General features: G+C 39.9%; 3 protein-coding genes across 6 annotated transcripts; 2 read left to right on the top strand and 1 right to left on the bottom strand.

The window, feature by feature from the left end:
• The first annotated feature begins 87 nt into the window (after positions 1-87).
• Positions 88-7,622, top strand: pms2 (PMS1 homolog 2, mismatch repair system component). 2 transcript variants are annotated; one of them, XM_038734939.1, is made up of 15 exons: positions 88-312; positions 1,781-1,920; positions 2,271-2,357; positions 2,449-2,551; positions 2,645-2,828; positions 3,670-3,837; positions 4,161-4,258; positions 4,360-4,459; positions 4,881-4,965; positions 5,043-5,195; positions 5,315-6,155; positions 6,241-6,408; positions 6,516-6,616; positions 6,737-6,906; positions 7,260-7,622. In XM_038734939.1, the coding sequence occupies exons 1-15, from the start codon at positions 299-301 to the stop codon at positions 7,401-7,403; spliced, it is 2,556 nt and encodes an 851-aa protein (XP_038590867.1). In that variant the 5' UTR covers positions 88-298; the 3' UTR covers positions 7,404-7,622. The 2 variants fall into 2 exon arrangements, with proteins under 2 accessions (XP_038590867.1, XP_038590866.1); XM_038734938.1 differs by having other exon boundaries at positions 89-312; positions 5,297-6,155.
• A 73-nt stretch (positions 7,623-7,695) lies between these two features.
• On the top strand, positions 7,696-14,758 carry rsph10b (radial spoke head 10 homolog B). 2 transcript variants are annotated; one of them, XM_038734941.1, is made up of 18 exons: positions 7,696-8,021; positions 8,126-8,201; positions 8,515-8,583; positions 9,425-9,595; positions 9,675-9,760; positions 9,831-9,951; positions 10,202-10,378; positions 10,613-10,718; positions 10,823-10,938; positions 11,044-11,233; positions 11,377-11,485; positions 11,888-11,967; positions 12,229-12,377; positions 12,847-12,951; positions 13,070-13,204; positions 13,526-13,616; positions 13,921-14,132; positions 14,620-14,758. In XM_038734941.1, the coding sequence occupies exons 1-18, from the start codon at positions 7,825-7,827 to the stop codon at positions 14,644-14,646; spliced, it is 2,217 nt and encodes a 738-aa protein (XP_038590869.1). In that variant the 5' UTR covers positions 7,696-7,824; the 3' UTR covers positions 14,647-14,758. The 2 variants fall into 2 exon arrangements, with proteins under 2 accessions (XP_038590869.1, XP_038590868.1); XM_038734940.1 differs by having other exon boundaries at positions 13,903-14,132.
• A 95-nt stretch (positions 14,759-14,853) lies between these two features.
• On the bottom strand, positions 14,854-24,196 carry dlgap5 (discs, large (Drosophila) homolog-associated protein 5). 2 transcript variants are annotated; one of them, XM_038734936.1, is made up of 19 exons: positions 24,063-24,196; positions 22,929-23,176; positions 22,521-22,708; positions 22,259-22,333; positions 22,109-22,148; positions 21,935-22,021; positions 21,705-21,803; positions 21,447-21,521; positions 21,309-21,343; positions 20,967-21,220; positions 20,585-20,743; positions 20,409-20,497; positions 20,092-20,252; positions 19,901-20,002; positions 18,703-18,952; positions 16,155-16,792; positions 15,866-16,028; positions 15,289-15,332; positions 14,854-15,122 (listed from the first exon to the last, which is right to left on the bottom strand). In XM_038734936.1, the coding sequence occupies exons 2-19, from the start codon at positions 23,164-23,166 to the stop codon at positions 15,015-15,017; spliced, it is 2,805 nt and encodes a 934-aa protein (XP_038590864.1). In that variant the 5' UTR covers positions 23,167-23,176; positions 24,063-24,196; the 3' UTR covers positions 14,854-15,014. The 2 variants fall into 2 exon arrangements, with proteins under 2 accessions (XP_038590864.1, XP_038590865.1); XM_038734937.1 differs by lacking the exon at positions 15,289-15,332 and having other exon boundaries at positions 24,063-24,195.
• Positions 24,197-25,895: the final 1,699 nt, after the last annotated feature.

Genomic DNA, 25,895 nt, shown 5'->3' with positions numbered 1-25,895 from the left:
GTTATGTGAGGTTGCTGTTTTACATACTCAACATTTTAAATGTATTACTCAAACTGCGCAGTTATGCGCACAGGTGACGCTCGCGAACAATGTGCGCAGTCCGCGCGGTCCGTTTCACTTTTGTGTTTACAACATGCTGTCGTGAAACGGTTTCAATGATATGTTATCGCTAACAGTTAGTTAAAGCAAACTACCTGCATTTGACAATGGCGAGTAATTAGCAGGTGTCTCTTCCCAGTCACATATCAAAATGTCAGGACACAAGTGACTTCCTCGTGAAGCTTGTCACTCTTTCAAGATGTCTGATGCTTGGTAAGTAACGTTAGCTAAGTTATCAGAGTAATGTTAACGTTATATCCATAGACTATATCTTTATTTTACTTGCCTGTATTTGGTTTTGTTTTTACATCATCCAAATCTACAATGTTCAGCATTTATTACAAACTTTATAAGTAAGTCACATTATATAATATAAAGGTGTGTGGCTATGTACAATATTTACATTATTAAGAATTATTATGGTGAACCGAAAAGTGAATAAATAGCAGCAGAGAATATTGCACATTAATTATTAAACAGGTAATATTGGACAGAAAATAGGTGATGAGGTCTAAATTTTAAATTTTATTTTTAAACTGCATTATGTCATGTTATTTTGATGAGGTCTCATAACTGTTAGGAATAATCATAGTTTATATTATGTGTTTCTGAAAAGAAGGGGGAAAAAATATCAGATTTTATAATCCTCAGCTATCAAAATGAGAATCGGTCTTAAAAATCCTATATCACTTGAGCTCTAAAAGTTAGATTTTCTGACAGTATAGGTTGTAAATGTCCTTGGTGAATGTAAATGTAGGACAGCATCAAGCTTCCCGTCTGCTCATGAACACACCACCTTGAAGACTTTGATAGCAAGCCATGCTTTCAAATGTATTATAACAGTATTATGTCTCAATACAAATGTTCAGTATGAACGATCATTCACTTGGAACCCTGTGAATACCAGGACAATAGGAAAAACTCAGTAATCAGTGGGAAATGGTCAGCAGAAATGCAACACAGTACAAAGGGACAAGAACATACAAATCCACCACTGTGAATGCTCGTACAGAAATTGTATTTACATCATCCAAATCTACAATGTTCAACATTTATTACAAACTTTATAAGTAAGTCACCTCATAATCCTCATGTATTCTTCATGGATGAGAGAACCCAGGGTTTAATCAGAAATCAGAAATACTTTATTGATCCCCGAGGGGAAATTCTTTTGTCACAGTTGCACTTGTCAAAGGTAAATAGATAAAGAGTATATAAATATAATAGTATAAATATAAAAAATAAAGACAAATATAAAGGTGTGTGGCTATGTACAATATTTAAATTATTAAGAATTATTATGGTGAACCGAAAAGGACAAGTGAATAAATAGCAGCAGAGAATATTGCACATTAATTATTAAACAGGTAACATTGGACAGAAAATAGGTGATGAGGTCTAGTTTAATAACTGACTAAGTGTCAGACACTTAAAGGGAGGAGTTATAAAGTTTGATGGCCACAGGCAGGAATGACTTCCTGTGGCGCTCTGTGGTGCATTTTGGGGGAATGAGTCTTGCACTGAAAGTGCTCCTGTGTTTGAGACTGTGTTTAAAGAGCCTATAACACCTTTGATTCCCCCCCCCCAAGCTAGCTGTGCATATATACATGTGTCACTGCAATATATCTTTAGCAGAAGGTGAAGTTATACGGTCACTGAGTACTGCTTTTCTTCTCTGCAGCTGTGAACCTGCCGGAGCCATCAAGGCCATTGACAAGCACTCAGTGCATCAGATCTGCTCAGGACAGGTGGTGCTGACATTGGCCACTGCTGTCAAAGAGCTGGTGGAAAACAGCATTGATGCAGGGGCCACCAACATTGGTAGGCGTTGAGTATCTCACAGTATCTCACATTTTTTTTACTGTTTACAGATGAGGTTTTGATAGCCCCCCTGTCACACATGAGAGCTACAGTTGTGAATGCTGACAAAATAATCGTACTGTATTTGTTGACAAATGACACAATGTCAAGTTTTACAGTCCAGTATATTAGGAGATATATTGGTTTAGCTTAAAATCCAAATGACAATTGAAACTTGAACAGAAGCCCACTGTAGCAAAGGTCTCACTGTACTGTGAAGGATTCAACTGCGTAGTATGATTTGAAGAAAACAAGATTGCTATAAATGGTTGTCATTGTTAAGTTCAGTACCACATTGTTGCATGTTCCAGATGTCCGACTGAAGGAGTGTGGAGCTGAACTAGTGGAAGTGTCAGACAATGGCAAAGGGGTAGAAGAGGCCAACTTTGAAGGACTGAGTACGTGTCAGCTTTTTTTAATCTCCACCCTGTTAGTCAAAGTCTACCTAATCTTTTTGGTTAAGTGAAACATCTTCCATCTGTTTCACAGCATTGAAACATCACACGTCAAAGCTAAGGGATTTCGCCGATCTCATCCATGTGGAAACATTTGGCTTCAGAGGTGAAGCCCTCAGCTCATTATGTGCTCTGAGGTAAAACACTTCAACAGCCACATGTATTCAGCACATACATTTATATTACTGTCACTTCTATGAGCCAAAGTTCCCTCCATCCCCCTTCGCCAGTAACCTGAGCGTGGTGACATGCCATGAGTCCTGCCAGGTGGGGACCAAGCTGGTGTTTGACCACAAAGGTCACCTAGTGCAGCAGTCACCCCATCCCCGGCAGCAGGGCTCCACAGTCAGCCTGCAGCAGCTCTTCTACACGCTGCCTGTTCGACACAAGGAGTTCCAGCGCAATATTAAGAAGGTCAGTCATCGAAGGATCAGTATTATGTATGTTTCCTTCAGTCATGTAACGAGTGTTGTCGTTGCATAGTTTGTCCACCAGAGGGCACTCTATACCTGTTGGCAACACACTGGAACCAAATCACCACAAAACTGCACATTAATTTGTTCAAAGTACTATTTATAACAATAAAAAATTTATTTTTAAACTGCATGTTATTTTGATGAGGTCTCATAACTGTTAGGAATAATCATAGTTTATGTTATGTGTTTCTGAAAAGAAGGGGGAAAAAATATCAGATTTTATAATCCTCAGCTATCAAAATGGGAATCGGTCTTAAAAATCCTATATCACTTGAGCTCTAAAAGTTAGATTTTCTGACAGTATAGGTTGTAAATGTCCTTGGTGAATGTAAATGTAGGACAGCATCAAGCTTCCCATCTGCTCATGAACACACCACCTTGAAGACTTTGATAGCAAGCTATGCTTTCAAATGTATTATAACAGTATTATGTCTCAATACAAATGTTCAGTATGAACGATCATTCACTTGGAACCCTGTGAATACCAGGACAATAGGAAAAACTCAGTAATCAGTGGGAAATGGTCAGCAGAAATGCAACACAGTACAAAGGGACAAGAACATACAAATCCACCACTGTGAATGCTCGTACAGAAATGTGTAACATATTTAACCTAACATAAATAATTACTAAATCTTATGTAAAACCTATTTCTCAGAACATAATATAATTTGTAATGCATATCTTTTGAATTGATTAGTTTAGAGCCAATCAGAGTCTAATTAAAGGACCTGTCATTGTCCTTCAATCTCAAATATTTAATCTTTCTGTATTTTCAGGAGTATGCCAAAATGATACATGTCCTGCAGTCCTACTGTATCATCTCTACAGGAGTGCGTATTACCTGCTCCAACCAAAATGGGCAGGGAAAGCGCAGCACAGTACTCAGCACCAGTGGCAGCCAGTGTATGAGAGACAACATAGGGGCCATATATGGACCAAAACAGGTTGGAACATTGTTACACATTTTACTTGACTATACTGTTTTGTGTTGTCTACAGAAGGTGACCATATCACTGCTGTGGATCTCAATTCTCCAAGATGTTATCTGTAACTGAAGGAAACATGTCTTCCTCCTTGATCTTCATTGTTGAGTTTATTTAATAAGTTTAATTCGTATTTAAGTCGAAATCCAACAGTGGAAGAATTTCCCCAACCCTAGAGGAACTGTAATTCCTCAGTTGAAGTTAAATATGCCAATTGTTCTGTCAAATTATTATTATTTGGTTTGCTAAATATTACATTTCAATGTCTGTTGTGTGTTCTGCAGCTACAGAGTCTTCTGCCTTTTCAGCAAGTGTCCCCCACAGAAAATGTTATTGAAGAATATGGCCTCAAAGATGCAGATCTACCCAAACAGCTTTTTACGTGAGTGACACCACTACATAGAAGTACTGTGTATGCCTTCACTGCAAACTCAGCAGGTATTTAAAAAAGAAAAGAAGAAATGTAAATATCTGTCTTGGCAGCATCACAGGGTTTGTGTCACGAGGAGACCACGGTGTTGGGAGAAGTGCCACAGACAGGCAGTTCTTTTTCATTAACAACCGGCCATGTGATCCCCTTAAGGTAATTCATTAAAGTTTAAGTCTCCCTATTTAGCATTTATAAAAATATACAAACATTTAATAATTGCTTATAACACACTCTAATCTAGTTGTAAGCAGATATATGATTTATTGATCTACAGTATTGGCCAAACTTCTCCCATGAATATTATATCCCATATTATTATAACCATGTTTTGCTGTAATTGTCCTTCATTATGCATTTAAACACCAGCCTCCACTTGGTAGCCCACAGGAGGAGTTATAGTTGTTGATAGATATATTAATAAACACTTATATCTTCTTTCACCAACATTATAGTGTGTCCTAAACCATTTTTTAAATGTTTATATGCTAATAATTAATGCTAAATAGGGGGATTAATTAAAGGTTATTACCAGTGAGGATTTCTAGCCTAATCTCTGGTTATTCCTAATTTGCAGGTGGCCAAACTTGTGAATGAAGTGTATCATATGTACAACAGACATCAATATCCATTTGTTGCCTTGAATATAGCTGTTGCCTCTGGTAAGAAAATTTCCTTTGTGAAACCCACACTGCTTGCTGACTTTCTGTACTACATGAGCGTTTTTGTGGTGTTTCAGAGTGTGTGGATGTGAACGTAACGCCAGACAAACGTCAGATTTTCCTTCAGGAGGAGAAACTCTTGCTGGCTATTCTAAAGACCTCTCTCATCAACATGTATGAGGTTGAAGTCAATAAGATCAGCCTGAACTACATGTCCATACCCGGCACCAGTAAGAACAGATCATAAGATGTATTTATTGATATTATAGCAGAGTAATATCACTGAGAGAATCATTTTGACTGTTTTTCTGACACTTGTCTCTAAAAACAGAAACAACGTCTGCATCAGAAATATTTCAGGTTGTCCCGTCTAATGAGAACATGCCAGAACCTGGAGAGGACATGGAACCACTGACTCAGAGCCCAAAGTCGTCCGTAAACCTGGCCGACCTAAAGGTGGCTTTTTCAAGTCATCACAGCTCCAATTCTGGGAACAAGTCAAGTACGGCAAAAGCTGAAAACCGTGGCCCAACACAGAAAACACTGCAGTCTTTTTTTAAGGGCACTGTCAAAACTCCTACCTGCAGCCCAAGTGCAAAATCTCCTATGAAACTCACAAGAGATCTAGCTCAATGCTCCCCTGTGGGAAAGTCTGTGCTTGATGGGTTCAGGTACGGAAAGACGTTATGCAGTGAAACAGACTCTGAAAAAGACAGTGCTGTGTCCACTTCTGACTTGGCAACCCCAGATATTCAGTGTTCTGCTGAACCGGTTGTTGACAGCTCCAGTGTAAAAAATGAAACACTTGAAGAAACATCAGACAATAGTCACATTGTTCCAGAGGACCCAGAGTTACAGACTGAGCCATGCTCTTCCAATCAGGACTGTACTCTGAGCCCAGATGCCAAGAGGGCCAGGACAGAGAAACTACGTTTCCCTACAGAACACAAATCCAACACTTTTTCAAACTGTTTTGAGAAATCCTCCTTGACGGTGGACGCTGCAGTCTGCCTGCAGAGGAGGACGGTGCCTCTCCAGTTTTCTCTACAAGAGCTGGCAGGGAAGGTGAAGAGGTTGCAGGACCAGCGGAAACAGGGGGCCAGTGAGGATCTGCGTTATCGACGTTTCAGGGCCAAGATTAACCCTGGAGAAAACCAAAGTGCTGAGGAAGAGCTCAGGAAAGAGATCAAGTATGATTTTCCTCCTTTAACTTCCTTAACTGGCCAATATTTGAGTGTAATTTTTTCCAGTAACGGTAAATGGTCTTCCCTACAGTAAAGACATGTTCAAACAGATGGAGATCATCGGCCAGTTTAACCTGGGCTTCATTATCACCAAACTCAACTCGGACATTTTCATGATTGACCAGCATGCCACAGATGAGAAATACAACTTTGAGATGCTGCAGCAGCACACTGTGCTCAAAGGACAGAAACTCATAGTGTAAGAATCTAAATCAGATCATACATATTTCTTTGTGTTTTTAAAAAATTACCTTTTTTACTAGTCAGTGATCTATTTTTGTGTTGTTTTTTGTTTGCTGTTTGCAGCCCTCAAAAGCTCCACCTCACTGCTGTCAGTGAAAATGTACTCATAGAGAACATTGAGATTTTCAGAAAGAATGGCTTTGAATTTCTCGTCGATGAGGACGGTAAGAACATTTTACCTGTCAAATAGAGTTGATTGTTGAATTTATCTCAAGTTCAAAATCAATTATTTCCTGCTTTTAGGATTACAAATACTAAACCAACTATTTTAATTGTGACTGCAGCTCAGGTGATGGAGAGGGTTAGGCTGGTGTCTCTGCCCACCAGTAAGAACTGGACATTTGGCCCATCCGACATCGAAGAGCTGATCTTCATGTTGAGTGACAGCCCAGGGGTCATGTGTCGACCATCCCGCGTCAGGCAGATGTTTGCCTCTCGAGCCTGTAGAAAATCTGTGAGTTTATACTGATAATACTAAAAATAAACAGATCATAAGTACATGTACATTTGTGAAACTTTTGAACCTCTGCCAGTTCATTGTAATACTGTACAACAATTAATGGAAGAAAAACGCTGCATGGGAGATCCAATAATAAAAACCCACAAATCTAAAACTTCCTGTTTTGGTATTAATGGAAGGTGTTTTTGATTTGTAATAATCTGATGTACTGTGATGAGCCAAAATAGGACTTGGTTTTTCAGTTTTGTCAGAGTAATTGAATAACATGAGTTAATTATCCTGACCTTTTTATGTACAGTCTATGATCCTGACACATTATCTGTTTTTTTGCTCCTGTCCATCGTCAGGTGATGGTCGGCACTGCTCTGAGTGTCAGTGAGATGAAGAAGCTCCTGGTTCACATGGGGGAGATTGAGCATCCGTGGAACTGTCCTCATGGCAGACCCACCATGAGACACCTTGCCAACCTGGACATCATCTCACAGGACTGACCATGTCAAGGAAAATCTTACGTAACACTCATTATCATTATTTTTGTTAAATCACCCTTGCTGCTACACAGAATACTAAATCAAAACTATAGATGCTGATTCAAATGTTCTAAATCTGTTTAGCTGTGTTCTGATTTTATTTGTATTTTGCATCTCTAAATAATCTTTTTTGTATTTTTACACCTCATTATTGGAGGAAATAAACACGATATATTGAAACATGTCTAGCCACTTTCTGTTATCTGTTGAATCACTGGTGTGTACCATAGACTGTATGGTGTGTTCACGGATTTGCCCTTTTTGACTGATAAAGGTTGCCGTAGTTGTAAGCGTCCTTTGCCGTTACCATGGAGCCGATCCTAACTTGCACTAGATTCGTGAACAGTGCAAATTGACCCGGTGGAAAGAAAAGGACAAAACTATGATAGAAAACGAGGAAACGTGCGGAAACGCAGAGCTGCCGCATACAGCGGAAGTAAGCGAAAAAAGAAAGTTAGTGAGCTGCTCCGCCGGTTTTAAGGAGACTTTATCGGATGAGGACCTCCAAGGCCGACTTGAGCAGCCCGACAATGATGGCTCTTATGAACTCCCCACACTTCTTAGCTTAGTTGTACAGAGGTAAATCATTCATAACTTTAAATATTTTTAGAGAATGTATTTCCACGGAGCCGTCACAGTGACTTGCTGTAGCTGAAGTGTAAAAGTTGGTGTCTCATTGACAGACATGAAGGGGAAACCTGTGAGGGCCGGTTTCTTGTGGAAGGAGCTGCTTGTTTTGAAGGAGGACATATGTACAAGGTAGAGTTGGAAATATAACGCCACATCTTCAAACCATAGGGAAAGACAATATATTTTATTTTACATGCATAGGCTACTTTCTGATATTTAACATTACTAGTCTATTTACTAAATGAAAACACAGTTGTGTTTCTAATGTATTTCTTTAAACACAATCAGTCTTATTTAATAAAAAGACAGAAAAACATTTTGATATAACTCTAAAATGCATCAACAAATATGTTCTAAAATTGCCAGAATACACCAGAAATGTATGTAAATGTCCTTTGCTCCAGTTTTGTAAGAATAAAGTTACTGCTTTGTTTTTCTGAAGGGCATGTTTTCCAAGGGACTTATGAATGGACATGGTGTCTTTACAAGGGCAGGCGGATTGAAATATGAGGTAGGGTACAATAATGATATATATTTTCAAAAAAAGACATACGTCATATTACTATATTAATATGCACCATAATCTAATCCACAAACAACAGATTAATCCTCAAAAAGGATGTGAATGTGACTATTATGTACATAGTAGAGCAGTGCTTTACTTCAAGATCTGTCCACATAAACAAGGTATTCATAGTAGTCTCGCCACTTCGCTACATATTTCTCAGTCCTCTCCTTAGAGCTGAAAGAAATTCTTTCCTATAATGCCACTTTTGCCAACTCTGTGAACCATTCCTGAAAAGGAGGCTCAGCTGGGTTCCTCCGGTCTCATTATAATTTGCTTTCCCATAATTATACTGGTCTGAATAAAGTACATGGCTCCAAAGTGAGATGTAATTTGTGGATCACTGAGAACATAGTCTCAAAATTGGTCTGGGTAGTGATTTTTATACGTTTATGAACCATTTGCCATAGTACTGAATCATGAAACATTTCCAGAGTAGGTGAAAAAGAGTCCCTTTAGAGCTTTGTCCGTAAGCTTAAGCCTAAACAGCCTGGAGGGGGTCCAGTAAAAGCGACTGATAAGCTTACTGAAAATGGATTAATCTAATTTTGACATTGAAGCAAATAATTAAACCCCAGGAAATAGTTCATCACCAGGACAACAATAATAATATGCAATACTACTACCAATAATAAAAATAATAAACAATAACAATAATAATCTGTGCATAACATTTCTAAACATTCATCCTGTATACAAAACTAAGTGAGATGAAATAAAATAGAATATGATGAAATAAGGAGTTCTGCTGTCACCAAAAAGTTGAGTTGAATTTTTAATCCAACAGGGACAATTTGTGCGCAACATTCCCATGGGCCAGGGCACCTACACCTGGCCGGATGGTAGCTCCTATCAGGGGGAAGTGTGCAATGGTATACGACATGGGACTGGAACCTACAAATGTGCAAATGGTGTTTCATACAGAGGCCAATGGGATCAGGGCAAGAGGCACGGAAAGGTATGATCCACCAATTCACATCAGGTATAGTCTTCTTTTTTTACATTTTTTTTTTTTTAATTAGTTGTCTTTGTGTTAGGGTACAGTGTATTATAACCAGGAAAAGACCTCTTGGTACAAAGGCGATTGGGTGAAGAACAACAGAGAGGGATGGGGAGTGAGACGGTATGTAGAGACTATATGATCTAATCTGTTACATGTGAACCGTTCAAAGGTGACATCAGTTTCTTAACAGCTACCCGTCTGGTAACATTTACTCTGGTGAGTGGAAGAACAACCTTAGACATGGAGAGGGTACGATGAGGTGGCTAAAACTGGGACAGAAGTATGATGGGATGTGGCAGAATGGACTCCAGGTATGACCGCACACCATGCACACACAGAGTAAGTTATCCTGTAGTATCATCTTAGCCCTCTCCCAGATTACTGACACATAAAACATCCATCACATTTTTCCAGAGAGCCTGTGCAGCAGAGCCCAAATGTCACAGTTCCTTTATTATGTCAGACATAGTGCTAATTCCAGGACAGCTTTTTACCCTCCTTTAAAAGGTAAACCAGATTTATGTTTTTGTTGTGAATCACATGAGTTCTCTTCTCTGGCAGCATGGACAAGGCACACACGTCTGGCTCCTGAGGCGAGCGGATATGTCCCAGTATTTCCAGAGCAATCACTACATAGGGGATTTTGTTCAGGGTCAGAGGCACGGACAGGGAGCATTTTACTACGCTGGTGGTGCGATCTATGAAGGAGAATGGAGGAACAACAGAAAACATGGGGAGGTTAATAAATTATGCAATATTGCCTCACACAATTGACCCCAAATCTCCAGAGGGAAAAAGATTGAAGACTCCTTGCTTGGATGTAGCAAATGCTTGAAGAGCTTGTAGTGTTTTTCCCTTTGGATTTTTCTGTGGGGAACTTTGGAAACACCTTTTAACACTTTTTTGACTCAGATTCAGTAACCCACTTGCAATACACACATATGTAAGGAAGAGTGGCTGTATGGTTCACAGGGAAAATTCACTTTCAAGGATGGGCATGTTTTCGAAGGACAGTTTGTGGATGATCAGATGATGACAAACAACCTGAGTGGACGTAGAGCTCCTACTCCTCTGTGTGGTAAACACCTACAGTATATTGGCTTCATATCAAGGTGATAAGTGACAGTGTTACACTCGGAAATCATCAGGTACAGTGGCGTAGAATTTTGTGTCTTGTTACAGGTGCATTTCCTCTGTCAGGTCGGGAATCCTCTATCTCAGCACCAGACGTGACTCTGAACATTGAACATCTTCTGGATAAAATCCCTGATAGAAATCGTGAGACTGAGCGTAAACAGGTCAGGTCTCACTTCACACTGTAAAATTGTCAACATGTGACCTTTTGCCCACATCCTTATTTTCAGCCCTGTTTCTGCCCTGATGCTGTGGCTTATGTGTAACAGGTGGATTTTGCAGTACTGGGGCAATATTCAGAGCTGAGGTCTGTCTATAGTTTCTACAGCAGGCTTGGAAATGCCCCCTCCCCAGATAACATCTTCCTGCTGTCCCGCCTGCAGCTGTGGCGCCTCCTCAAAGACTGTAACATCCACCATCACCACATCACTCTGACACAGATAGACCATTTTATCAGAGGTGATAAGGACTAGCCCTCACAATCTCTCCTACATACATTAATCCACCTCACATATACTGGAAAGGACATCGTAAGCCTCATAATTACAGTACATTTGGAGGCTTGGACACTGTGCTTAATGTTTTTACTCTGTGTGTCTCAGAGGACGCCACTACAGCAGAGATCCACTCTCCTTTCACTACACTGCTTCTTCGTAGGTTCCTCAGCTGTCTAGTGGTTTTGGCCTACCACATCTACCATAATGACATGGTGTAAGGAATGACTCCTAACAGATATTCACCAGTAGATGAAACGCTTGTAGCTCTTATTAAACTTTTTCTCTAGCACCACCATGAGGTTGTTTCTTGTGGTTTTGAGTGAAATAATATACACTACAAATGTTGAATTGTACTGCCCCTATTTTTCTTTTTTAACTATTGGGTTGGCTGACCCAAATTTTAACAATGATATTCCAATGAGCCTCAGCTGTAGTCTGTGCTGATTAGCAAATGTTAAATGCATGCTAAAATGCTATGGTAAGTTGTTAAACATTATACCTGGTCAACTGCTATTCTCTGTGCTATGGAGGAAATTATATATTAAGATCAAAATAGCATTTTTAAGGGAATACCTGAATTGAATTAAGAAACATCACTTGTTGACTCTTTTCACAGGTCACAAACGAACCTTCTGGCTACCTGCTTTTCCAAACTGATGACAGACGACATCCTTCCCAATTCTAAGAATGTAAAAGGTGCTAACAGTAAAATATTATAGGCTCATGTGCACACAAATGTTTTGGATGACAAAGCAATCTTCAAACTGATTTATTAAAGCATAAGAAGACTCAAACAGGGAAATTAGGATAGCAAAACCACTTATTTATTAAGATTGAGTGCATTGTAGGTTTCTCGCTTGTCTGTTGTTTTTGCATAAGACGACACCTATAGAAACTCTTTGCTCTTTATTAATCCAGTAATAGCTGTGCTCATTAACTATAGCTGTGTTGATCCAGGCTTCCTGTTTAGGCAGCCAGACTGTTCAGTGGTGGTTGTGAACTACTTACAGAAGTGCTGGGAAGTCTATCAGGCTTTCTGCAAAGTCAGGGCATCCCCAAGAGATGACCAGACCATGACCTGCAGACAGCTGCTGTGGATGTTCAAGGTGCAACAGACTGTAACATGAACGTGCACATTACACGCTTCTTTATTATTTTCCCCACTTAACATAAGAAATGGATGCCGTTTCTGTTGCTTGTTGCTACAAAATAATCAGAGGGGTGCCCAATTTTAAATGACTTGATGAAACGATTCAATCATACATTAAATAGTTGGAAATATCACACTATCACACATTCAGCTTGCATCAAAGGGGTTAACTGTTTTTTTGGCTGATGTTCAAGATTAACATTAAATTGGAAGTGTACATATGACACCCTTTTAATATTCCATCTGATACATTTAAAAATGACTCGCGTCCTTCTCATCTACACAGGTCTCTCTCACCAGGAAACATATCGCAAAAACAGTCTACCAATTTAAAACTAATGTCAAACATATACTGTACATGTAAATATATCATTGTCAGCTTGAGATAAAACAATATGTTGATTAGTTTATGTAATCCCTGCCAGGATCTCCATCTGCTGGATAATAAACTGACTGCAGCGAGATTACTGAAGATCATCACAGCAGAGAGCCGCGACCCTAGCTGTCTGTCCTCCTGTGTGGATCTGGAGGTCTGTCTTGTATAGTCTTTACACCAGTTGACTCAGTCATTATTTTTCAGTGCCCACTGAAAAATTAGCATTCATCGACTTACCCTTATTTGTTGTTATCCCACTCTTTTTGCTGCAGATAACGTTCCTGGAGTTTTTAGAGGTACTTGTGGGGTCTGCTGAGGTGAAGTGTCAGCCAATTTCTGAAGGCCACAAGGAGGAGGGCCAGTTGCTGTCCAGCCCTGACGCTGAGGCCAGGAGGGACCTACCTGAGGTGGAGGCCAGAGAGAAACTTACAGACACACTATGTGATGAGTGTAGTTGTTCCAGCATACTGTTACTACTAAACTTATACTATAAGGAAAAGCTTGGAAATTCTGCAAAAAAAAACAACCAGACCTTTGCAATTATCTCACAGCCAACATGAGTTATAAGTATCTGTTAAGAAAGTTAAAAGACATCCAAATGTCCAGTATTGACATCCGTACTGTCAAGCCCCTGCTGTTGATATTAATGAAATATGCTGTGAGCATGGCAAAGTGACGTTGCTGAAATCTTTAGTAACATATAATTGTTTTTTTACATCTTATAACAGACAGGGAAATCCCTTGACACAGCAGAATCATCTACTACTCAGGATGTGGATAGTCAACGAGATGTAAAGAATGTGAAACCTCAGTCTGCAGGTTTGTTTAAATTATCTGGTTCTTTCAAATAATGTATTATATGTATGTACTGTTCTTGTACAGCGTGTGTATGTGTATATAAATCATGGAAAAGGACTTTAGCAGTCTTGTAAATGTCCAGGAAGTGAAAGAACATTCAATTAGTTGCACTGACTATATAGAAGCTTCTAGCCATGTAGAGGATGTCTACACACATGCATATAAATTTTGGATTGCAAATGCACATCTTTCTGATGTTTGTTAAGTAGAATCATAATCCCTTAAAAATAATAATAATCATTTTTAGTTTCGAGTCTTCTTCCAGGGCACACTCAAGAGCACAGATGTGAAGGAAAGGGCACACAAACCGGAGGAAAGGAGGCCAAAGAGCACAAATCGGAGCTTTGGATCCAGACGATCCATCACTTCTTCACCCACTTTTTCTTCCCGGCCTTTGAATACAACCAGTTAGTGTCCAAAAACATAAAGGAAGAAAAGCTCCACCAGGAGGCTCAGAGACCATCACTGCAGGACCAGGTAGTACACTTCTAGCAAATCCTAACTAAGATTTCAGTATTACATAGTCAATGACTGGCTCATTGTAGTAGTTTATATGTACTGTATCATTACTCGTGAGAATTAATCAGGTACAACACTCATTTTGTTTCCACCTATAGACAATCTTCAAATCTTTATGCACCAACTTTCACCGAAAAAAATAGGGAGGAAAAAATAAATCTGAGATGCAATTATGGGTTGACAATCTACATTTGACTCTTGTGGGAGCTGAACATGAGTTGCTTTGTATCTTCTTCGTAAAAATCTCAAGCTTTTCCTGATTGCATAAACATAACCAATACCAATTAAGATTATAATGTTTGTATTCAGAATTCACGTCACATTTCTTAAGCATAAACACAACCACCAGATGGTGCCCACTACTTTCCCTCCACCTTTATTGCAGCTCGACTCATTGTGCCATAGACATGTGTAGTGCTCAGTGTTGTGTTGTATTGTGTTACAGGTTGAAGGGGCATCAGGAAGCTGGTGAATGATAAAGATGCAGTAACGTGGGCGGCAGAGCCACCGGATGAACACAGGATGAAGCTAACTGTACCTGAACTTTCCATACAGTCAAAAATGAATAAATATACATGCCTAGAGCTTTCAAATACAGTGAGTAACAAAAGGCACTGTGTGCATTGCAAATTTGTAATCTGATGTAAATAAATGAATGAATGAGTACTGGGCAGGTCAATACCTTGTAGTAACTAAAACTTTAATTAGACAAAACTTTTTTTCCCATTTAAACTAAAAATGATCACAATCAGTCAGATACCTCTTCCCCCAAAGAGAGTAATAAAAGTAGAAAATACACATAAAAATACAAAATTTAAAAGGAAATCTCTTTGCTACACATTAGAGGGGAGGGGTGAAGACCATAAGGTCACTTGGACAGACAGACTGGCGGATCCGGTCCTTCAGATCTGGAGTGAAGAGAAGCAAGGCAGACTCTGCTGTCTGGGCCTAACGATGCAAAAGAAAAATAGACCATTCAGTAATGATAAGGCTGTGATAAAGAAAAGAAAGCAACTGTTAAGAACCTAGTTAATCGTTCAATGTGGATTTAAAACTTAATATTTGGGGAAAAAAATTGTAAGTTTTTTCAAATAAAAAAGAGAAAAACCTTGACCTGTGGTGACTTTAGAGTTAACACCGAAGACACCGCTGGCAGTGCTGTGGTGAGAGTGAAAAGTGAGTGCAACAGTGAATAAAGACAGTAAAAAGTGCAATTTGTAACATCAGTTTAAAATAAACCTGGCAGAAGAAAGCTGTCTCTAAAAGTTGCAGCATGCAAGAAAACAAAAACGATTACTCAAATTCCTTCAATAAAAATTATGTTTTGCTCATTTTTAATCTAGAAACCTTGCTTACTGCAGCTTTAAGATCCACTAACGTTGCTAAGATAGAAAACCCAAGGCCCTGTTTCAGAAGAATTAGTGAGTATGTTAAGCCTGAGATGAGGGAAACTCTGGGTTTTCTGTTTCAGAGAGCGAGATCAGATAAACCCTAGATCGGTAACTCTGGCAACTGATGCTGTGAACCTACCGAACCAACCTACTGGAACTGAAAACTCAGGAGTTTCCCCACCTCAGGCTCAGTCAACTGTGAGCTGAGGGATAAGCTCAGAGTTTGTTAAGCTTGCTTTCTGAAACAGGGCACAGGTGTTCATTGTGTGCATGCACAGTACCTATAGGCATCAATCATACCCGGTTCTTCCTGAGCAAGCAGGTCCTCAGATTGACCTCTGGGACTCTCCATTTCTACATCCACTGCCATAGGAGAGAGCGTGTCTATGGCAACCTTTTCATTTGGTGACATGCTGCATCTCTGTAAAGGCTGGAAGTAACGCTTGTCCAACCCAGGAATTTCCTGAAATTACAACAAAACATGTTTGTTGTGTGGGCAAGAGAAAACTGTTTGGATCACAGCTTTTAATTAATGACATCCTATGAGGCTGAAAAACAGGACTCTCATGACGCCTGAAAATGTGTTTACCTCAACAGCCGAGCTGTCTGGTGTATGGCACACAGACCCTTGGGCATCCACTGGGCCCTGCACAGCAAGAGGGAATGAGATGGCAGCCTGGCTGGGAGTTACACATGGTGACAACATGAAACTCAGACGAGATGAGGGCTCTGGGGCTGGGGAGGCTTGAATAGGGGTTTTGTGTGGAGAAAGGGAAAGTCTTGGCGAGACAGGGAGGTCAACATCGACGGCTTCAGCTGGTTCATCTTGCTCCTCGACTATAGAAATGGATGGAAGTGAATTTCCAGGTGTGGGTGTGCTCCATTCAGGAACAGCGTTTCCCTGTGGGGAGACTGTTTCTGACTGCTGTGCAGGGCTTCCCTCGGGCTGAGTGTTGTCTGAAAGCACTTCCTTTACAGGTGAAAAACAAAGAGACTCGTTTACATTGTCCTTTCTGTTCTGGGATGAATGAGGAGTGCCATTCTGAGACTTTGGTGCTTGTGCAGGGGTTTGGATGAGGGTAAGACGAAGATGGGCAGGAGTGTGGACGGGGGTCTGTGCCATTGCAAGAGATCGCCGAGTGATCCTTCTAGGTGAGAGATAGTTTGAGCTGGGAGAGGCCTCGTGCAGCACAGCAGCACTCAGACGGATGGATCTCCGCACTGAACCTACAGACACAACACAACAATATGTATGACATGGTTATAATTAATTAATAAAAAAAAGTGCTCCTTTGGCTCTGATGCAGCCGCCTCTCTCTGTCTGCTGGAGCCCACAGAGTGGTGATACAATGTCCCACCCACAGTACTAGCTGATTGGTTACAAGTCTCGAGTAATAGCCTATCAACACAGACTATTGTGCAGCAGTAGCCAATAGAACGAGCGAGCCATCATGCTACAGCCCCTCTTCTCCCCTCTCACCAGGTTTTCGCAGGCACAGACACGAGCGGAGCTAGCAGTGTAGCTTACACAAGTTCACCATAACTACGCAGTTACTGGAAGTAAGTGCAGCAAAAACAGCAGTACTAGTAAAAGGCTGATACTGCATCAGTACAACGAGCAGGAACGTGCACCAAGTGATATTTTAAATAAGCTCCACCGCAGCTGTGTTTTGGTTTTACACAAGTACATGTGCTAGCTCGGCTAAAAGCTAGTTAGAAACAAACTAAATCTGTCTGTAGCCTGTATAGCTGAGATGCTACGTACCTTGTTATTGTGTTCCATTTGTTTCCAGTGTGAAACTGATTTCATATTGTTACTTTTGTTGCTGCTCTGACAGTTAGTTATAATAAAATATAAAATTAGATAACTTTTCTGAATGTGTTCTTTTTTAAAGGCAATTATTTAGTAATAAAAAAACAACGACAGTATAGATAAAGTACAGAACCAAATAGTATCAATAAAATTCTAAGATATAAAATAAATATAAATGGCAGCAGGCAGGGCTAAACATTAAACTTTTTTGGCCAGCGGGTTTGAAACTACTGGCCCGAAGCCAATTTTTACTGTACCTTCTCACGAAAGTGTTTAATCGTTTATTAAATACATTCTGGATATAAAAAACAAAAATGAAATCACAGTTAAAATGATAAAAAAAAAATAAGGTTAACAAAACAATTTACTTTTAAAACAAAAACATACTAACAGACTCTCCTACTGACAGCCATTTATGAAAAATGTACAGCAGCGGACACGAGTGTCCTCTATCCTGGTGAACAGGTTGCCATGGCAGCGACCTGTCAATCACAAGGTAGTCCCGTCCAAAAGCATACACTGCATTATCGTCCATTTTCCCCTAAATAGGACCATAATATACTAAATGAACATCATGCTGTGTTGAAGAAGACTTGAAACTAGCGACTGAGACTATAAACTCATTTAAAAGTGTTTACTGAGGGAATAAATCAGCTGAGAAGTAGCAACATTTTATCATTATTTCTAATGGAACTCGCCCCCTGCCGGCTGTTAGAGAGAATGCAGCTTTAATTTCCGTCTGCATAGTTTCACTTTCGACCCAGAGGTTGCCGCATGATTGAGATCAGAGAAATAACAACCTCTCCTCATGTAACAACAACTCTGCATTGGACATCGGTGCACGCCAAGAGCTGCAAAACAACTGCAGGTTGTTGAGTTTAAATTTTTTATTTATTTTAAATACTAATGTTTTTGCACAGCAAGTTGCTAGTTCAACTGTCCCAACATTACGTTTTACTGGCCCCAGGCCATCGGGCCACCATTATCAAGCCCTGCCCTGGCTCAGTCACTCAGTTAACAAGTCCATCTTTGTGATGGATCTCTAATTCATTTAATTTACTATTTATAAAGATTAAACATGACAATTAAGTTTAATCTTATTTTCAACAAAGTTTTGTGTTGGAGTTTGTGTTATTCTAAATTCTGACACCAAGATTAAAATTTTTACAGCAAATGTGTATCGACTCCAAATATCGGTCTAGTTACTAATAATCAGTATTGGCCCGAAAAAAAAAAAAAAAAACATATCGGTCAATCCCTAGTTCAAGTACACACAAGTGATCAGTGATGCATGACTCTTTGGCAAGCAGTTATTTCCTCTCACCTGGTGGTTTGGCTGGGCTTTCCACATGGAAGAAGCCTCCATCAAAGACAACCGTGTCATTCGGTTGGACTTCTGTTTGGGGTTGTGGTTCCCGAGAGTTCGGGCTGGGGTTGTCCTCAATGTTACCTGCATCTTTTGCAGCTTTCTCTGCTGCCTGCTGTCTGGCTTTCATGGCTGCCTTCACAGCAGCCAGACGAGACTTGGCTGCTGTTGTGGCTCCTGTTGGTTTGGCAGGTGCAGCGGAAGGTTTCTGTCAAATGGAAAGGACAGGCACAATGTCTGTGTATCAGAATCAGAAACAAGAACAATGCATATAAAAGTGCTTATTATCCAAATTACAAAAGCAAAATGGTAGGCCATGTGATCATATAGTCCGTTTCAAAATGCACTACAAAGTGAGGCAGCACTTAACTATTATGTATTAATTAATCTAAAAACTAATTTATGGATAATTTTAAAGATTAATATAACAATGAATATATCCAAAATAAATATTAACAGCTCATCTCATTCTTATTTCAATAATATGCAAAGCACATTAGAATTATAAGAGTGGCATATTTTAAACTGAGTCTAATTTCCATGTCATTACTTTTAATGATAACAGATCCTATTTATCAGATGCCAGATTAGAAAAATACTGGATGGCAAATTCAACAGGATTACTGTGACAAAGATGAATTTAATCACTGTTTGTCAACCATTTCCATGAACTGGAGATTCAGTACATGACTTAAATGGTTATGACATGGATTTATGGAAAACCTATTTTAAAGTCACTACTAACAGAAACTCACTCCTTGTGTTGATAATCCTAACATATCGTGCTTGTGGCATGAAAAGTAAACAGGATGTGAAGTGCCATCTTGCAGCTGTCTTGACAAACCACTGCGGGAAGATTTTGCTTTAAGTGTTTCGGTCGCTTCAGGTGTTCGTGCATAGCAACATTACTGCTGTGTACGCCATTTCCTATTTACATAGCTCCCAATTGTTGGTGCTCTGTCAAAAATACTCCCAAACCTTAGATGGGTGGAAGTTTGTTTGTTTTTTGCTGCAGGTTGACTCCCCAGGGAATCCCTGCTTAGCCCAGTTGCAGCACTTCATTTGCGACATCCCCATGCACGTTATATAAGTGAACATATTTCCGTAATCCCTGATGTCGCTGTATCGCCCGAGCCCTACTGTAGAGAATCTTCACCTTCACTGCTTTCCTCTGTCGCGGTGGTGGCTTGTGCTCCTCCACCCAGCCACGGCTCTCTGCTTCTTTGAGAGCGTCAAACTTCTTGTTGACATCCTCCACCTGAAAGATGGCAAAGTACAGAATATATAGCCTTCTCATGTGTTTGGTGCCTGAAACAATATATTGTCCCTCTCATATGAGGTACGCACCTGGTAATAAACCATGTCCCAGAACCCCTGCAGGTCAGTGCAGGTGGTGATCTTCTCTCCTCTGCACAGCTCGCAGTCGTCCACAAGACCGCTGAACTGTTTAAAGCGCTCTTTCATCAACAGCCTCGCTTGGCCGACTGCTGTACGCATACGGTCTCTCACTAAACACACAACAGCAAGAAAGATACTGAATCATAATAGTTCAGTTTAACAATAATGTAATTTCCCCTCAATTAGGAACACCACCCATCTTGCACTAGCACTAAATGAAATTTAGTGACATATTCAGGATGTCACATTAAAGACAATACACTCACTCTCTTCTGGAATGGATTCATCCTCCACTTTAGGCTCCCAGTGCCCACACAGAGTTATCAGTCTGTCTGTCTCATTGGCAATTTCCAATCTTAAATAATATACCAAGAAAAAACATTTATTAACTAAGAAATAATTGTAATAACTGAAAAATGTTAACAGACCAAAAAAAAGGCACCTGAAGTATGTTACATCATGTTTCGATTCCAGGGGGCTGCCCGGATTCGGAGGGGCCACTGTGGGAGATGTACGAGGGGATTTAGAGTGAAGGGGTTTGCTTTGCTCAGCCTGAGGCTCAAGGTTGAACGTGGGGGCCTCTGGAAGAATGAAGCTGGGGCTAGGTAGGAAGAGTGACAACGTGGCATTGAGATAGGAAACAACTTAAGTTTTAAAATTATACAGAATTTCTAATAGGCTCTAAAGGCAAAAATCTCCGGTTCCCTATTGCTTTAAATTCCATTGTGGGCTTATTTAAACCACCCAAAACCTTTAATATTGTTATATTGTCGTAAATATCTTCAGTAAAAACTATAAACAAACAAGAGTGAAACCAAACAGACCTTGGTGTAAGGAAGACGTCTGCCGAGCGAGGAGTGAGAGGTTCGAACTTGAAGGACGACAAGCCAGTTGGAGCCTGAAAGACAAAACCCTCTGGAGCAAAAGAAGAGATAGAGGATGGCGCTTCAATGGGATCCACAGCAGGGATAGAGTCAGCTGGAGCTTGTTCCACCACCATGTCATCCTCTTCAGAACAGCTGGGGGGATGAGGTTTTTCCTCTGGATAATGCAACTCAGACTCCTTTGGCTCAGCCTCCTACACAGGATCGAAATGGCAAACTAACTGATCAGCAAGTTTAAAAAAATAAAATAGTCATTGTTGTAAAACTGACAGAAATGCTCACCTTGGGCACAGCAGGCTGGACAGTGTTAACAGGTGCTGCATATTACAGGGGAAGATACACAAAAGAAATAGTGTAAGAAATTAAAACAAGTGTCTCTTACGTGGGAAAACTGGACAGCTCTTTGTCAACATTTATTACCTTTACAGTTCCTTCCTGTCTCAGAAAGCGGGGCCACAGCTTGGACTAATGCTCTGCTCCTTGTGGTTCTTACACCTGAGAGTGAGGTGAGGCATTTAAGAATATTAAGAGTGGGGTTAATCTAATAGTGTACCTGTCTGATAGCTTTGACGGTCAGCATCTCCACTACTTTTACAGTATTTACGCATCTATGAATAAATTATTATTATTATTTTTTTTACAAAATTGCTGAAACAATGGTCATGGCTCAATGTGTACCTGCAGACTTGTCCTTAGGTTTGTCTTTCACCACAGGAGCTGCTGTAACAGGAGGCCTGTTGGCTGTTCTGGTCGACAAAGCTTGTACGACAGGCTCCACTAGGGCAGGATGGCATGACAAGACACAGATTGAGATGCAAATAAGGAAATACAATAGGGGTAAAGTCAACACGATAGCTGTCTCAAGGTCCAGCTATGTGCGAGGATTGTTCTTCCTTTTATTAAGTTACCTGCAGGCATTTTAGTCTTGCTCTTAGCTGGTGCAGGCTTGACGGGAGCAACACGGCTCCTGGTTGGTCTTTCCACAGCAGGTTGAGCTAAAGGAGAAGTCAGATCTAAAATAAACCAGGTTGCAGAAGACAGCGAGATACATTTCAAATAAAAGGGACATTTAGTTAATTTACCTTTCTTTGCCACAGTATTTGGATCCTGCATCTTCAGAGGCTGTAGAAATTTAGGCAAAAGAAAAGCAATGCAACAGAGAATTTTAGTGCTTAGTTTTATGGAAGTTAATGCGAGAACATATAAGAACGTTTTCTTAGAGAAAGTAGTACCCTCTGCACTTGATGCTGCTGTTTCATTGAACGAGTGACTCTGGTACTCTGGGATGGAGCTGTGTTCACTTGTGTCTAAAAGACAAGCAAATATTACATGCTGATTATTGGAGTCATACATCATTATAACCGCACCCAGCCACAAAGAGCTACACCTCTGTTAAGATTTGTGTTATCATATCCAATAAGAACATATGAAAACACTGGGGTATATCTGTACAGTAAATAGTGTAAATGAGTCTACCGTGGAGTCCTCCCTCACCTCCGTAGCTCTGGTTGAGGCAGCTGGGACTGCAGGCAGGGAGACAATGGTAAGGGTGTCCCTTGGATGATACACGCCAGTCTTAAATACCCCTTTACGCTCCCTTTCTCTCTTTTCCTTTTCCTTCTCAAGAGCCTTGCGCTCTTTCCAGCGTGCAAGCTGTTTTAACCTCTCTTCTCCAGCCTTGTCTGTGGAAACAGGTGTGAGATAAAGCATGAATTAGCAAGAATGATGGTCATAAAAAGGCAGAGTAGCCTGGTGATCACTGAACGTAGAAATGGGTGCGAGCCTCTAAAATGCATTTAAAAAGATGTAAGACATTCAGATAGAGGGTTATTGCTGCAGGTGCCTCATTGGATTTGTGAACAGACGAATAGGTTTGAGCTGTGATGGAAAATAAAGCCCTACTTTTATCAAATTTTGCATTGTTCTGCGTCTTCTCCTGAATGGTTGACATGTTAGCCATTGCGATGGAGGCATCCAGGGAAGAGATATCCAGCTCCGGGAGCTTATCCAGCTGCCTGCGTGTGTTCACAGTCCGTTCTCTGTTCTCTTTCTGGGACTGAGACCTTCTACGGGACATTTTTACCCTCAGCATTGACGCACTAGTGTCCCGCTGGCGCAGGTGAGCAAACCGAGACTCCATGTTCAGGTATCTGAAGTAGTTGGGAATAGGAAAAGAATAGTTATCAGAGGTTCATCAAATTGGATGTGCTATTAGTCATGCCAATTGGCACAAAAAATTACACTGTGTTAAAATGAGAGGAATCATAAACTGAAGGTGTAATGGGAAACATATATTCACATGTTTTGTACTGTGGTCAGCTAACATTAAAACAAAACCGGCTGCATCAGACTAATTATTGCCATTATATATCATTTCCTCATTAATTTTCCACAAACGTTATTACGTTGATGGGAAATAAATTACTACTTATATCTATATGAAACAAGCAGAACCCTCTCGAAAATAAAATGAAACATAACAAAAGTTTAGTTAACTGTCTAAACGCTACTTGATTGTTTCCTCGTCGATTGAGTCCTGGGATGTTTGTCTCCGTTGGTGAATTAAAGTGAATTAAGTGAATCGAAAGCCACTAATGTTACATCTATCAAACCTTAGTAAAATGAAGGAATGAAAAGAGGCCGGGCTCTGAAACATTTTATGTGTGTGAAGGAACACTTAAACGTTACCTGTACAATGTAACGTTACACAATAACTTAACGTAAACTTAACGTTTCCGAGCTTAAAGCTGTGGTCCAATATCTACTTTTAAGTTCAGCATACGTTAATTTATGTTTATCAAAGCCCAACATAATTTGACTTCTACTACTGACCGTTAACTAGCTGTCGTTAAAACTGCAATAAATTGAATTGCAAAATGTAAAAACACGTTGGACACCAAAACAAGCTAACAGTTAACTAAAGGGATTCAACTAACTTTAAACTAGCTAAAGCTAGTTAGCTCACCACCACACCGACAGATCATGAAGCAACACGATAAGTGTTAGTAACTACATATAATTACACATCCATCTTACCTTGTTGTTTCCCGAAAAAAAAACTTCCTCTTCTTCCAGTAAATAAACTTACTGCGTGCACAACGGACGGACTAGATCCAACCTAAAAAAAACACAACAATCATGGCGGGTGACTTTTTCGAAAATCATCTAAGCTAACGCTGATTGGCTGCAGATCACACAGAAACGGTGAGCGCTGATTGGTTATTTTCCTTCTTCTTCAGCTTTTTGTTCTGTGGTAACAACTGTAAAGTTTTATTCCACCCATTGGTCGGTGTGTGAAGTGCAATTGTAAAAGCTCATAACTACTACTACTACTTGTTACTGTTTTTGCCATGATTTCTATTCCTCACATAAAATGATATATATAAATATTTTTTTTAGATGAAATTATGAATTTAATTTACTTGGAAATCCAGGTCACAGTCTGGAGGACAAGTGGAGAGGCACAGAATCCACGTAGCTTGAAGTGTGAAGTTTCCACAGTCTGAGATGTGTTTCTCCAGTCCACGAGCTGAAGGCCTCTATCAAAGCAACCTGGGCCTCCATAACACCTCAGCAGTGCCACAGGCTGATTGTCTCCATGCCACGCCACACTGATGCAGTAATTTGTGCAAAAGGAGCCCTGACCAAGCACTGACGGCATAAATTAACCTTTTACAGAACTGTTCAACTTTTCAGAAGGTTGAAACTTCTTTATTATACATCCTTTATTTTAATATTCTAATATTATGAGATATGGATTTTTGACTTCCATGAGCTGTGAGCTGCAATTAGATTTGAAAAAAAAGGAAATATTTCACATATGTGTAATGAATCTAGAATATAAGAAAGTTTCACTTTTTTACTTAAATTACAGAAATAAAATACCCTTTTCACAATATTCTGAGATGCACCTGTATATAGTGTGACAGGAAAAAGTATGTGAACCCTTTGGAATTACCTGGATTTTTGCATAAATTTAACATGTACATGAATACGCCTTCTGGAGTGGCCCAGTCAGAGTCCTGACCTCAAACTGACTGTGATGCTGTGGTATGACCTCAATGGAGCGATACACACCAGACAAGAATTTTGCTGAACTGAAACAGTTGAGTAAAAAGGAATAGTCCAAAATACCAGTTATTAAGGGTTCACATACTTTTCCCAGCCTGCATTGTACATAGTCATGTGGATGTTTACAGTGTGTTCAGTAAAATTCAAGAAAAAAAAAAAAAGAACAAAATCAATTTATGCAGAAATCCAGGTAATTCCAAAAGCTTCACATACTTTTCCCCGCCACTATACATAGTCAGTTCTTTCTGTCTATAATTTACTCTGTAAAAGGGGAAGGCATACTGTACAAATGTAAATTATTTGGCCTGTTCAATTTGCTCTGTAATGTTACTGAATTACTATTATTGAAAGATCATCCATCATAAAAACACAGAAGAAGCAGAGTGGTGCTGTTAGAATTCTGGGCCCCCACAAAATTATTCAATCAAAACAGTAAATATCTATAAACCAATTTGTTCCAGGGCCCCCAGTTCAAAACATTTAAGGTTAATCCTTAATTACTTCTTTTGGCTGAGGCCACACAGCGTCCCACACATTATATACTGTCCTTTTTCAGTCACCAAAAGACCTATTTTGGATGCCGAAATTATTCCAATGAAGCACTTAAAAAATGCATAATTGCCTCAAAAAAAGCCCATAACAGGAGAAGGCGTAAAATTAGTCAACAAGTAATGCTACATGTAAATAGAGGCTTTCCTACTATTTCATAAATGCTCTCTACTAACAACTGCCACAGAGAGAGACGCACCTCGTGACAACATATTAAACTTCTCCAAAGCTTCAACAACCACAACAAAA

Source organism: Micropterus salmoides, unplaced genomic scaffold (assembly GCF_014851395.1).
Source record: "Micropterus salmoides isolate LMB-PRFRI ecotype aquatic unplaced genomic scaffold, ASM1485139v1 Ms_hic_scaffold_21, whole genome shotgun sequence".
Taxonomy (NCBI): domain Eukaryota; kingdom Metazoa; phylum Chordata; class Actinopteri; order Centrarchiformes; family Centrarchidae; genus Micropterus; species Micropterus salmoides.
This window is presented reverse-complemented; position numbering and strand designations above follow the sequence as displayed.

Excerpts from the sequence above, each read along its gene's own strand:
- rsph10b (XM_038734940.1), top strand. The coding sequence starts at position 7,825 with ATGATAGAAAACGAGGAAACGTGCGGAAACGCAGAGCTGCCGCATACA. Across the intron at positions 10,719-10,822 it reads AGCTCCTACTCCTCTGTGTG|GTGCATTTCCTCTGTCAGGT; the intron begins GTAAACACCTAC and ends GTCTTGTTACAG. Across the intron at positions 12,378-12,846 it reads AGCTGCTGTGGATGTTCAAG|GATCTCCATCTGCTGGATAA; the intron begins GTGCAACAGACT and ends AATCCCTGCCAG.
- pms2 (XM_038734938.1), top strand. Across the intron at positions 2,552-2,644 it reads AGCTCATTATGTGCTCTGAG|TAACCTGAGCGTGGTGACAT; the intron begins GTAAAACACTTC and ends CCCCTTCGCCAG. Across the intron at positions 6,156-6,240 it reads GAGCTCAGGAAAGAGATCAA|TAAAGACATGTTCAAACAGA; the intron begins GTATGATTTTCC and ends TCTTCCCTACAG.
- dlgap5 (XM_038734936.1), bottom strand. The coding sequence starts at position 23,166 with ATGGAGTCTCGGTTTGCTCACCTGCGCCAGCGGGACACTAGTGCGTCA. Across the intron at positions 21,804-21,934 it reads CAAGACTAAAATGCCTGCAG|TGGAGCCTGTCGTACAAGCT; the intron begins GTAACTTAATAA and ends ATCCTGCCCTAG. Across the intron at positions 16,793-18,702 it reads AAGCCCAGCCAAACCACCAG|GTTCAGTGCGGAGATCCATC; the intron begins GTGAGAGGAAAT and ends TTGTGTCTGTAG.